The sequence below is a fragment of the Nelusetta ayraudi genome, unplaced genomic scaffold, assembly GCF_046127955.1.
Source record: "Nelusetta ayraudi isolate G7.1 ecotype Tasmania unplaced genomic scaffold, CSIRO-AGI_Nayr_v1 ptg000018l, whole genome shotgun sequence".
Classification (NCBI taxonomy): Eukaryota; Metazoa; Chordata; class Actinopteri; order Tetraodontiformes; family Monacanthidae; genus Nelusetta; species Nelusetta ayraudi.
In genome coordinates, this window is record NW_027466068.1 from 510,001 (window position 1) to 522,276 (window position 12,276).

A 12,276-nucleotide genomic window follows, 5' to 3' on the forward strand; every position below is an offset into this window, starting at 1 on the left:
TGTGTGTGTCAGCCATGTGTCTGCTCTCCAGTCTGATTGAACTAGATGGAACTTTACTGCTGGATCACAAAAATAGATGCAAAAACAACATCTTTTGCCAGTTTTTGTGACCCACTAACTCCAATTGGTGTGCACAACTAAGGAAAATACCCAGACTGGAACAACTTTCTTTTAAGTATCACAATCCGTGACTGTCGACTTCCTCGAAGACACTCGCTACTCTTTTTCGGAGTCTTTGAACTGATTTTTGAAACTTGATTCTTTTTTGAGGGGGTTGGAGGTTTCACCCTCTGTGACGGGAAATCGTGAACAAACACAGTGACGTAAGATCAAAAAGACAAACATGCTGCCCGCAAGCAAACAACAACTGTTTCTAAATCAAGCACTTAGCCACTGTGTTTACTTTTGGCACTAAGTGTCTCAGCAAGAAGACCTACTGTATTTAGCTGTTAATTCAATACATTAACACTGATTTGCACCGATCCACTGGTGATTTATTATGCTACAGAGTTTTTAAAAACAAGGCAGTCAGTGGACGGAGCCAACACACATCTGGGGCTGTTGCTAAGAAAGTAGCAAGAGTAATCAGCGCCTTTCATGACATTGGCAACTATGATATGACAACTACAAGTAAATGCAACTATATATAGCATTAGCGTGTGAGCATGCTGACAGAACCTGTACTAAGTTAGGTGTTGTTGCTGGTCTCTCATTGGACGGAATGTCTTTTCAGGTATCTGGTCACAGCTCCTCTCTCGCTGCATCTGGACGCCACGGAGACGGTGCTGCTGGAGCTCTTTGGCTTCACCGACCCAGTGAGGGTCTACGTGTTCCTGAGAACCTCGCTGGCTCCAGGACACGTGGTTCTGGACCAAGCGGATGTGACCCTGGACGCCCAAAACAACTATCAAGCGGTTGCCAGACTCCGGGTCAGACACAGCGGTCTTGGGAAAACTAGTCTGTGACCCTGCCGAGGTTTCCACTATAACGTCTTGCCTCTCTACCTTTTGATTTTTCCTCTCTCTCTCTCTCTCTCGCTCTCCAGCTGTTCCCCAGCAAGGTGGACAAGAGTTTGAATCAGGTGCTTCTTCACGTCCAATCACAAGAGATCAACCACCACGTGTCTGTCCCCATCAGCCGCGACAACGGTTTCCTGTTCATACAGACAGACAAGCCGCTGTACACACCACACCAGGGCGGTAAGGACACAACCTCAGCCTCCCACAATGCATTTTACCATGCCAGTCACGGTGAAAGGTCTGCAGAACGAGCACTAACCCTGTGTGTGTGTGTGTGTGTGTGTGTCACTGCAGTCAATGTGAGGGCATTCTCCCTGAACCAGGAGCTGAGGCCTGCCAAACGCAGCGTCTTGCTGACGTTCAAGGTTGTAACTTGTAATCACGCAGTGAGCCAGCAGGGGCAGTGTCTCCATTTTCTCACTTATCCCACCTCTCTGCGTGATCTTGCTTCCTTCAGGACCCGGATCGCACCACGGTGGATGTTGTCAAGATCGTTGATGTTGACAACGGCATCCCCACAATGCGGAACCCCTTCAGGATCCCCGCCAAGCCCAAGTAGGAGCCTGAGCCGGGGGTAGTGGTGGGGTCAGGGTCAGTCTGGGGTGTTTGTACAGTCCCAGAGATTCCAAAGATTGCGGTGATCCCAGTGTTTCTGGGTTGTGCATTGCAGTTTCTAATGATTGTCTTGATGTTTTGAAGATGATTCCAAGGTGTGCGTGTGTTTTGGACATTCCAGGTAGCCTGTGATGTATTTGAAAACTGTGACCACAGGAAGTGTGTAGTGTTCTCAAGACACTTCCAGAGTTTGTGTAACATTTTTTCTTTTAACATGATTCCAGATTGTGTGTGATACCAATTTGACTGTAATGTAGTGTGTGTTTGTGTGTCAGGCTGACTGCCCTCTGGGCTGTGTGTGATTCCAGGCTGGGACTTTGGACCATTGAAGCTTCCTACGCTGACGACTTCACCACAAAAGCAAAAACCGATTTTGAAGTCAAGGAATATGGTAATACCAAATCAGTGGTTTCAATGACCTTGTCTGTGTTTAAAGTCCATTGCTAATATCAGTGAAGACTTCCTCCCTTTCAGTTCTTCCCAGCTTTTCCATTCATGTGCAGCCACAAACAAACTACATCAGCTCAGGACAATTCAACCGGTCTCTCTTCAAAGTGTCAGCCAGGTGAACGGACACGCCCAAATTGTCATTGGCCACACTTGATTAGATGCCTGTACAGCTGAACTGTTCACAAGAAAACGTTTATTTCACTTCTTTTTGTCTTAGCTACAATAATGGCGCGCCAGTGGCGAGAGCCACAGTCATCCTGCGATACGGCTACATTAGCGGGAAGAATCCGCCCGTGATCATTCCCAGTTCCATCACCTGGGAAAGGGTAAGCCATCACATAATGAGGAACGATGTGAAAACAGAGCACAGCACTGGTGTGAATGCAACCCTCTAGTGCCAGTGTTAACCAAGCCGGAGGAAACAGGTGGTGCTATGCAGAGGGGGGTTAGCTCTGACCAATAAGAAGCTTTGAGCTGCTGCAAACAAGATCAGCTGAAAGGCCAAATGGTCCGACAGCCAGGAAGGGTTATCAAATAACGAGGACTTCCATGTAGCAAGTCATTAAAGTCACATGACTTCTGCCGCTAAATGTGTCCCGACTGTCGCAGCTGTCCGACGAGGGTGAGCTGAACGTGGTCCTGAACATGCAGCAGGTCCTGTCCAGGCACGACGGGCCACAGGACCTGGGCAGTCTGGTTAACAAGTACCTGTACATCGCCGTGCTGGTGAAGGAGGACACAGGTACAACTCAGGCTCCGCCTGCAGCCCCGTTTGAGAAAAGGCTGAGTTTAACGTCGGAAATCTCCTCCGCTATACCCAGGTGGAATCAGCCAGGAGGCAGAGTTTGCCTCTGTGAAGTTTGTCAACTCACCCTATACGCTAAGCCTGGTGTCCACGTCCCCGTTCATCAAGCCCGGACTCCCCTACAACATCCAGGTGTGGAGTGTGTTGCCAATGAGCCGGTCGGCATGAGGAGGTCTAACGACAGACTGACGAACTGACCCTCCCCCTGCAGGTGCTGGTTAAGGACCACCTGGACAAGCCGGTGAGCCAGGTCCCAGTTGTTCTGGCGGAGCAGCAGTCGTTCAAGCAGGGCATGGACGGCCAAGACTTTGAGAGCCCTAACCATGCCACCAGCAACTCCAACGGCATCGCTGTCTTCATCTGCAACACGCCAGCTGAAGTGACCAAGGTGGTGCTGAAGGTAAGAGTTTGGACCTATGGACCTTGCTTCCATCTTTGTTTGTTGTTTTTGCTGTCGTTACAAACCTTATCTGTACCTCTGATTGTGCTACAGTAATTTTGTTACATTTGGTCTTCCTGTCTGCAGTTTGTGACGGCCGACCCCGACCTCCTGCCATCCAGCCAGGCTGAGCTGACCCTGACGGCGGTGGCCTACGAATCTCCCAACCAGCGCTACATCTACATCGACCCGCCGCAGCCCAACCGTGCCCTGCAGGTGGGATCGTATGCCAACATCAAGGTGTACTTAGCCATGCCCTCCTATGTGCCCATCTCAGCGCTCAGCTACATGGTGAGAGAACAGCGCCTTACCGTCCTCGCTGTTCCCACCCATCCCGTTTCCACGGCGGCCTGGCTGACCTGGCTCTTCCCCTCAGGTGCTGTCCAAGGGGAAGGTGGTGCACTTCGGGACTCAGAAGTTCCTCTCGGGCCGTGACAATTTGCAGACTCTGAACTTCAGGGTCACGCCGGCAATGGCGCCGTCCATCCGACTCCTGGTCTACTACGTCACCTACAGCGAGGCCACGTCAGAGCTGGTGGCCGACGCTGTCTGGCTGGATGTCAGGGCCAAGTGTGTTAATGGGCTCCAGGTACGACTTCAACATGGGAGGTTACATAGTGCAGGAGCCCGAGCATCCACTCAGTCATCATCCGCGGAATGATGACTGGCTACGGTTGAGGTCTGAGGACTTGCAAATCCAACTGATGGAGCTCCAATCCCATTTCAATTAGCTGCACTTAAAGCAGTCAAATGGAATGGGATTGGACCTGAGGTCATAAATACCTGTGGTCCCTCTGGAGAGAAAGAGGAAACACACTGAAATGATATATTTGTGTGTGTGTGTTTCAGACTGATCTGTCGTATAGCGGCAGAAGCCATAAACCACAGGACGAACTCCAGCTGGACATTCAGACTAACGAAGATGGTCTGGTGGCCCTGGCGGCTGCTGACTCCGCCATCTTCACTGTGCGACCCAACTACAGGAACCCACTCAACAAGGTAACACAGCCGGCAGCCAAATAAAGCAAGTAACTTACCAATAAAGGAGGTACAGAGCAGCGATGTGGCGCCAACTGTTTCTGCACACAGGTCTTGCGCCGCATCGAGGACAGCGACCTGGGCTGCGGTGGCGGTGGTGGCAGGAACAACGCTGATGTCTTCCGTCTGGCAGGCCTCACCTTCATGACCAACGCCAATGCGCAAGCATCGTCCGGCAGTACGTCACGGACAATCAACAGGTCAGCCACCCGACCGCACGCTGGAATGCTTTTCTGTTAACCCCATGTTTGTGTGCCCGCAGCTGAACCATGCACGGCGGTGGTGCGTCCAAAGCGAGCACTGACTGAGGCTCAGAAGCAGGAGAAAGGTAGAATACATTGATTTCCTGTTTACACTTGCTGACATCTCCATCACTTACCGTCCCAGCGTGCTGTGCCGTGTTGTGTCATGTCCTGTCTGTCCTTGTGTGTTCTTGCAGCTCTTACATATGGCCCGCTGAGGGCCTGCTGCCTGACCGGTATGAGGTATATCCCCAAGAGTGTCACCTGCCAGAAGTTCGCCGAGCAGACCTACCGCAAGCACCAACGCTGTAGACAGGTGTTCCGAGCCTGCTGCGAGCACATGCTGGAGCACCTGGGCCGGGACCAGAACCTCATCCTGGGACGCCACGGTCAGTCACGGTAAACATTCGTTAGTGGCAGTTATTGCCTGTGACCTGTAGGGCTTAGACTCACCTTGCAGGCATGTTGGTTTTCCCCTCAGAGTTTGTTGGAATTTTTCTTTCCAAACCAAGTTCATGTAGAACTTCAAAATGTGTGTGTGTCTGTGTGTGTGTGTAGAGCTTGGAGCAGACTTCAACCAGATTCCCATCTTGGTTCGAAGTGCCTTTCCAGAGAGCTGGATGTGGCATGTGCACTCTGTCAGGTGACACAAATCAAACCTGTCATTTTTGCGCTGATGTAGGAACTGCGATAACTTGGGTTGTGAATATTTTTGCCAAAAGGTCGGGTCAGACATCAATCACCAAAGCCTTGAAAGACTCACTCACCACATGGCAGATCCAGGCGGTCGGAATGCTCCAGAGCGGTATTTTTTTTATAGATTTTTTTTTTTTCAAATTAAAAGCACAGGTTGACATTCTTGGAGAATGAAATTAAGATCTAGAAAATGTATCTGTGCCTTTCCTGCCTCAGGTATTTGCGTTGCGGATCCGGTTGAGGTGTCTGTCAGTCTGCCGCTCAGCCTTGATGTCCCGCTGCCTTACCAGGTGGTCAGAGGGGAACAGCTGCAGCTGAGGGGCTCTGTGTATAACCGGCTGGAGTACAACATCAAGGTACCGACAGGAGGCCGAATTTCCCGCAAATATGAGTGCAGCATCATAGTCGTCCCCCTGTCCTCTGTCTCCCCCGCCAGTACTGCGTGACACTGACAGTCGGTCCAGAGATCTGCTTGCTGAACTCGCAGCCTGATGCGAGTGGAGAGGGGCTTCGCTCCACCGAATGCAACATGGAATCGCTGTTTGCAGGCGAAGTTTCCGAGGTGCAATTCATCGTGCTGGCGCTGGAGCCTGGCGAGCACACGCTGACTTTCAAAGTAGAGACGCGGAAGGGACACGGAGACATTGTGATCAAGAAGCTACGAGTCGTGGTACGTTGATGGATGGTGGTAGTGGTGGGTGCAGGACCAAACCTCCAGCATCAGACCTCACTTCTTTTGAACACCAATCCATCATCTTCTCCATTGGTTGGGTTTCAGCCTGAAGGTGCCAGGAAGGAAGTGTTCGCTGGAGGACGTCTCGACCCGCAGGGGAACTATGGTACACCGACCAGAGTGCAGCGCCAAAATGTTCCTTCGGTTCTCCAGCAGCAGCTCACCCTTCTTCTTTGCACCAGGATTAGAGAAGTTGGAAGTGAACCTGAGGAACAGGCTGCCGCCCAACATCATTCCTGGCACACCTGTGGAGCGGGAGCTTAGCATCAGCGGTGAGTCGGACAGAGTGTGGTTCCAAACCGTATCCCTGTGTACCACCAGTCTCCTTTTGGATAGATGCCCAGAAGAGCAGAGTCACCAAAGGATCCAAATCCAAGAGACCACATCAGTTATCGCATGAAATAACAGCAAACAAAAAGGTCCTAAAACGGACGTTGTTAATGAGAGACGACGGAAAAGAAACATTGCAAAACCTCTTTAGTGCGGTTTTTGTCTTCCCCTTGTGGTCTCAGTGTCACTGCATCTGTGCTCTGTTGTTTGGTGGCAGGTGAGATCATCGGCGATTACGTAGCAGCAGTGCTCAAACCTGACGGCATCCGGCAACTCATCAACCTGCCGCTTGGTTCGGCGGGAGCAGAGGTTGGCGCGATCCTCACCCAAGTCCAGGTGTACAACTACCTGGAAGCCACTGGCAGCTGGAGCATCCTGGGGCACAAAGTCCAGGAGAATGCAGCTAATCTGAGACAGAAGATCCAAGACGGTGAGGAACTCTGAAGACACTCTGAGGGTGGTGGCACAAGATGTCTGAGTGTGTGTGTGTGTGTCTGTTTGTGTGTAGGTCTGATCGGCCTCAGCTCGTTCAGAAACGGCGACTCCAGCTACAGCATGTGGATAAAACGAGGGCCTTGCACCTGGTCTGAACAAACACACACCATACAAACACATGACTGTAAATGTGTGAAGCAGAATCCCAACCCTGCGGCCACTCCCACCCAGGTTGACGGCCCTGGTGGTGAAGGCCCTCGCCATGGCCGACCCGATCTCGAAGCCGGTCTTCGTGGACCACCAGACTCTGTCGGACTCTGTGGCCTGGTTGATGAGCAGGGCACAGCAGGCGGACGGATCCTTTGTCGACCCGTCGTCCTACAGACCCAACAAATTAGTGGTCAGCGGCGCCGCTCCTCCCGCTCCTCATGCTCCCTCCGCTTTTCCTACGATCTCCCTTTTTTAACACATTTTCCGAGACTCCCGTCAGTGTCCTTACGGCAGTGCTCTCTGATTGGCTGCAGGCGGGAGACGGCTTGGAGTACAAGGTGTATTTGACCTCCTTCGTGTTGATCGCGCTGCGCAAGGCGAGCACGATCGACGACCCCATCCTGCAGCTGCGAGTGAGGACACGCCTCCTCCTCCTTTCACCTCCTTATCCTGCTATAACCGTCGCTCATTTCTAATTACTCCTCTTCTCCTTTCTGCTCTCCGCCCAGTCCCACGATGTTAGCATGAACTCGGCGGCGAACTACATCACGGAGCACACCGACGCACTGAAGACGGTGTACGTGCGAGCGGTGGCCAACTACGCCCTGACTCTTCACAACAGCCACAGCATGACGGCCTCGCAGCAGTCACTGATCTCTTCTCTGGAGAAAACATCTCGAGAGATTGGTAACACACACCCATGCTTGCACACAAACACACACACACACTTACCTATCTACAGATACGTTCAGACTGATCTGCTTCCCGTGCGTGTGTGTGGACAGGCCTACCTGTCATGCTCAGGTACTGGCAGGAGGCCAGCGTGGCGGGCGAATGGGTGAAACCTGACCAGTCCAGTGGCATGACGGTGGAGACAACCGCGTACGTCATGCTAGCCGCGCTGCTCAAGGTGACGTGACTTTATGTTAGCACCGCAATAGAAACGCAAAATTGGATGTGGGTGAAGGCTACTGATTGTCTGCGAAGATGGGCGCGTTTCAAAAGGGCCCAAAACCTTTTTTCGCATTCTATCATTTGGCCAGCAGGACACGCCAAAGTTGGCAGCAAAAAGACTGAAGAATGACTGGTGGTCAATATGCCTGTCAAAGGGGACCTGAATTCCTATTGATGCACACAGGTTAAAAAATATGTTGTTGGTCTAACATACAGTTAATAAATAATAATGGCATATTGGCTCTAATGTTCATTTTGCCTGATTTGGTCTGATTTCGAGGAAAAAAAGCTATGAAGTTGTAGACGCAGCTAAAGCTTAATAGCCAACTATAGTCGGCTTAACAGGAGGTGGACGGCTGTTGGGTCAAAAACTCCTCCAATCACTGCTCACCTCCGGTACCACCCACACATCCAAATAAGGAATCAACCGGTTTCAAATGGAACTGTGGACTACATTCCTCCATTTTCCATTTTCGTGCCTGGTTTGTATCTGGCGTTTACGTCACACTGATGGCCGATCATCTTGGTTTGATGTGTGACACAGGGGAGGCTCCACTACACCAAACCCATCATGACCTGGCTGACCCAGGACCAGCACTACGGAGAGGGTTTCTACTCAGTGCAGGCAAACAGATACACGCACACACACACACAAGGAAGAAAGAAAGATGGGATGATGGAAGTGACTCTGACTTCCAACCTGTCTGTCTCTCAGGACACCGTCTTGACTCTGGAGGCAACCGCCGAGTACGGCAAAATCATCCCTCGCGCTGTCCTGGACCAGTGGATCAACCTCGACTACGCGAGGAAAGGCATTCTGGGACGTGTCCACCTAAACAAGACCCTCCCTGTGGTGTCAATGAAGGTAAGGGTGAGACCGGCAGTGGGACAAACTGGCAGCAGTCAGAAATGCAAAACAGGGCAGTGAGACAGGCCAACTACAACAGGACACTCACAGTTGGAGGGTGGTGCGGCAGGTGGTGGGAAGTTAGCCAGGCAGTGAGACAGGTGGATGATGGTGAGACAGGTGGAGGAAGGTGAGACAGGTGGAGGATGGTGAGACAGGTGGAGGATGGTGAGACAGGCAATGAGAATGGTGGAGGATTGTGAGACAGGTGGAGGATGGTGAGACAGACATTGAGAATGGTAGAGGGCAGTGAGACAGGCAGTGAGAATGGTAGAGGGCAGTGAGACAGGTGTTAAAGGTGAGACAGGCAGTGAGAATGGTAGAGGGCAGTGAGACAGGTGTTAAAGGTGAGACAGGCAGTGAGAATGGTAGAGGGCAGTGAGACAGGCAGACTCCCTGCTTTCTGCTGTCTCTCTTTCTCAGTGTGTCCATTTCGTCCCAGGTGACCAAGAATCATCAGGTGACCGTGTCGACAGGTTACGGGACGGGCGTGTCCATCGTGAAGGTAATCACCTACACAGGCGTCCAACATTTTCCCAGAATGCTCTCTGTCTCTCTGACCTTGGACCTGGCTGTGTGTGCAGCTGAGGACTGTGTACTACGAGACCCAGAGCGACTCGGAGTCGTGCCACTTTGATGTGACGGTGGAGGTGACTCAGGAAAACAGCGGTCAGTGCTGAAAACAAGTCACACTTCTTCATCGTCACAGTCATACAGACATACATAATGCAGGCACCTGTCGATCGCACCCCCTGCTGGAGAGTGGGTGACAATGCAGTGATATTGACAACATCAATTTTAGCCGCTGCCTGTCTACAGATCAACCGTATGACGTCACATTTTCTCACTTCCTGTCTGTCAACCTGTCTGTCTCTCACTCCAGTTCTGTCAGTGCAACATTTTTTGAATTCCTTTTTACAACTTTTTCTTTTCTTTTCATTCTTTGTTTAGAAATGAAATGTTTTGGAACCTTTGTTGTTTTTTTGGGGGGGTGAACTTTGTCAGCAGTTTAAAGTTTTCCCGGCTTCTTTCCTCCTCAGATCCCAGCATGCGATCGCCTCACTTGACCGCCTGCGCAAAGTAAGATCTGGAAAATAAATGTGCCACATTCAGCAGACTCGCACGACGCTTGATGAATGCGCCACTCCAACAGGTACAAACCGCCTCCCAACGAGGTGATGCTGGAGTCCGGTCTGACGGTGATGAAGATCGAGCTGCCCACGGCGGTGGAGCCGTACCTAGAGGACCTAATGCAGGTGGGCTGATGACATCAGCGGTGGCACAGTGACACGGCATGGTACAATGGCGACAACCGCAAATCTGTTTGTTGCCTTGCAGTTCAGGGACGCGGACGAGCCGACCATCTCCCACTTTGAGCGTGACGGAAACACTGTGGTCATCCAGATGGACGCTGTTAGTCGCCACAACCTGAAACTTTTGTTGCAGTGTTGTTGTGATCCTGCGGCTCTTTCCCTAACTTCCTATGGTGCTAAACGGCACAGGTCCCCTCTGACATCTTCCTCTGCGTCGGCTTCCGGATCAAAACCAAGTTCATTGTGAGCGGAATCACCGAGGCCCAGCTCAGCGTCTACGAGCCGCAGGACAAAGGTGAGAGCGGTGCCGTCGACCTGCAAGGGATGATGGGAACTGTACTTTTTGAATACGTCAGTGTTTGGCTTTTACACTGAAGTAAAATGTTTCACTGTGTTCTAACCTAGTTAGCCCGGAATTAGCCTCGCCTCGCCTAGCCTAACCAGCTAGCCCTCATTCAAACAAAGCACACAAAGACAAAAGAAATTTGAACAAGACTGAAAAGAAGTGTCTGATTCTTCTTCGTGCTGTGGATGTTCCTTGTAGGCAGCATGTGCACCAAGCCTTTCTCCTACGAGGATCAGAAGCTACAGCGCGTCTGTGTGGGCAACAAGTGCCAGTGCATGGCAGGTACGATGACTGTTCATTTGTATCCTTTTTCTCCATCACTTTTCCTTTGTCAATCAGTCGTACACGTTTGCTTTTGGTGTCCTCTCGTATCTTTTTCTACTCTGCCAGCAGTTTAATGCACTGCAAACTAGTGGCCTTTCGTGCCCACTGCAGCATTCCGATCATGAGGAGGCAAAGGAGAGAACTTCACGCTTCTTTGTGGCTCCCGTTTGAAGTGGCTTGAGCCCGTCTGGAATTCAAATTAGATAAAGAAGAAGAAGAACGACTGTTTGCTGAAAACATTTGTTGTTGTTGTTGTTGTTGTTGTATAGCTGCGTGCGCTGCCTACAGAGGAACCATCGATGCGTCTCTGACGATACAAAGGCGGAGGGCAGAGACCTGCCAGCCACAGATAAAATATGGTGAGCGCAAAATCACCGTCGACAAGAAGATTTGGTACTGTGGGATGTTGTGATGTAAACCACTGGATGTGTAACCGGCCAATCAAAGACGTGAATACACGAAGCAATTGTTTTACTGGGCGATGAGCCTCGAATGCATTTCTGAGGAGATCCCGCAGAGTAACGCTTCCAACCCTCTGCTCTCTCTGAAGCCTACAAGGTGAACGTCGTCTCCTCGGCCGCAGAAGGAGACTTTATGACCTACGTTGCCACCATAGTGGAGGTGCTGAAGAACGCAGACACAGGTGAAAGAAACAAAAAGATGGCGCCATGAAGCAGCACTGCAGGCACTGACTCCAAGTTCCTCCTACCTTCTCTCTCTCTCTCTCCAGGCTTTGCGGCAGTGAGGGCGGGCACACGAGTGGAACTGCTGAAAAAAGCCACCTGTGGCACCGTCAGCGTGCAGAGCAACGCGCTGTACCTGGTGATGGGAGTGAGCGGGACGGAGGTCATCGTCAACAGGAGCTTCAGGTCCGTCTCCGTCCTCCTCCGCTTCCTCCTGAACCTCTTGCAGCTTCCTGCTTTCTCCTGCTTTTACCCGCCGTGTTGCTCTGCTCCTGCAGGTATCGCCTCCCTCTGGACTCAGACGCGCTGGTGGAGCTGTGGCCCACAGAGTGCAGCACACGTGAATGTCACAATTATTTGGCCGACCTGGACGAGTACGCCCTGGACCTGCAGCTGTCGGGCTGCGGTGGTTCCTCGTAGAGCCTCGGCGGGGCTTCAGGTCCAGACTGAAGCTCTGAGCAGGAGTTCGTGAGGAGTCGCCAGGAAGCAGATGAGGAAGGGAAGCTCGCGATGAACTGATCGATTGTTACTTTGTGTTAGCAGCCTGGTCAACGTTTCTGTCCTTTCTTCCGTTTCCAAATTTTTTCAACAGCAGGCAATAAAGGGAATTTTAATTGACTGGGTCGTGTCTGTGTGAACTGATCTGTACCACCAAAGAAAACTTGCTTACCTTCGTTTCTCCAGCGATCACAACATTATAAAGATCCTGACATAAAAAATAATCAGGTTGTTTAACG

At 51.3% G+C, this 12,276-nt stretch overlaps 1 protein-coding gene and 1 long non-coding RNA gene across 2 annotated transcripts in view; both read left to right on the forward strand.

The window, feature by feature from the left end:
• c5 (complement component 5) overlaps window positions 1-11,999 on the forward strand; it is a 12,286-nt gene extending 287 nt beyond the window's left edge. The window contains exons 2-41 of the mRNA XM_076025517.1: window positions 734-929; window positions 1,046-1,199; window positions 1,314-1,384; window positions 1,477-1,574; window positions 1,943-2,025; window positions 2,109-2,199; window positions 2,302-2,410; window positions 2,694-2,826; window positions 2,906-3,021; window positions 3,101-3,289; window positions 3,416-3,619; window positions 3,705-3,917; window positions 4,178-4,327; window positions 4,418-4,544; window positions 4,629-4,694; window positions 4,806-4,997; window positions 5,167-5,251; window positions 5,331-5,413; window positions 5,521-5,660; window positions 5,741-5,974; window positions 6,083-6,143; window positions 6,220-6,309; window positions 6,585-6,797; window positions 6,876-6,951; window positions 7,034-7,202; window positions 7,327-7,425; window positions 7,522-7,699; window positions 7,798-7,922; window positions 8,511-8,831; window positions 9,316-9,378; window positions 9,458-9,542; window positions 9,914-9,953; window positions 10,027-10,129; window positions 10,212-10,286; window positions 10,376-10,481; window positions 10,731-10,814; window positions 11,126-11,215; window positions 11,407-11,499; window positions 11,587-11,725; window positions 11,818-11,999. Coding sequence (XP_075881632.1) covers window positions 734-929; window positions 1,046-1,199; window positions 1,314-1,384; window positions 1,477-1,574; window positions 1,943-2,025; window positions 2,109-2,199; window positions 2,302-2,410; window positions 2,694-2,826; window positions 2,906-3,021; window positions 3,101-3,289; window positions 3,416-3,619; window positions 3,705-3,917; window positions 4,178-4,327; window positions 4,418-4,544; window positions 4,629-4,694; window positions 4,806-4,997; window positions 5,167-5,251; window positions 5,331-5,413; window positions 5,521-5,660; window positions 5,741-5,974; window positions 6,083-6,143; window positions 6,220-6,309; window positions 6,585-6,797; window positions 6,876-6,951; window positions 7,034-7,202; window positions 7,327-7,425; window positions 7,522-7,699; window positions 7,798-7,922; window positions 8,511-8,831; window positions 9,316-9,378; window positions 9,458-9,542; window positions 9,914-9,953; window positions 10,027-10,129; window positions 10,212-10,286; window positions 10,376-10,481; window positions 10,731-10,814; window positions 11,126-11,215; window positions 11,407-11,499; window positions 11,587-11,725; window positions 11,818-11,959 — 5,086 coding nt within the window. The 3' untranslated portion in view covers window positions 11,960-11,999. The remainder of the gene's footprint in view (window positions 1-733; window positions 930-1,045; window positions 1,200-1,313; window positions 1,385-1,476; window positions 1,575-1,942; window positions 2,026-2,108; window positions 2,200-2,301; window positions 2,411-2,693; window positions 2,827-2,905; window positions 3,022-3,100; window positions 3,290-3,415; window positions 3,620-3,704; window positions 3,918-4,177; window positions 4,328-4,417; window positions 4,545-4,628; window positions 4,695-4,805; window positions 4,998-5,166; window positions 5,252-5,330; window positions 5,414-5,520; window positions 5,661-5,740; window positions 5,975-6,082; window positions 6,144-6,219; window positions 6,310-6,584; window positions 6,798-6,875; window positions 6,952-7,033; window positions 7,203-7,326; window positions 7,426-7,521; window positions 7,700-7,797; window positions 7,923-8,510; window positions 8,832-9,315; window positions 9,379-9,457; window positions 9,543-9,913; window positions 9,954-10,026; window positions 10,130-10,211; window positions 10,287-10,375; window positions 10,482-10,730; window positions 10,815-11,125; window positions 11,216-11,406; window positions 11,500-11,586; window positions 11,726-11,817) is intronic.
• LOC142887716 (uncharacterized) lies at window positions 8,926-9,275 on the forward strand. The gene is made up of 3 exons (XR_012926581.1): window positions 8,926-9,031; window positions 9,082-9,143; window positions 9,261-9,275. It is a non-coding gene; the product is annotated as an uncharacterized LOC142887716 (long non-coding RNA).
• Window positions 12,000-12,276: the final 277 nt, after the last annotated feature.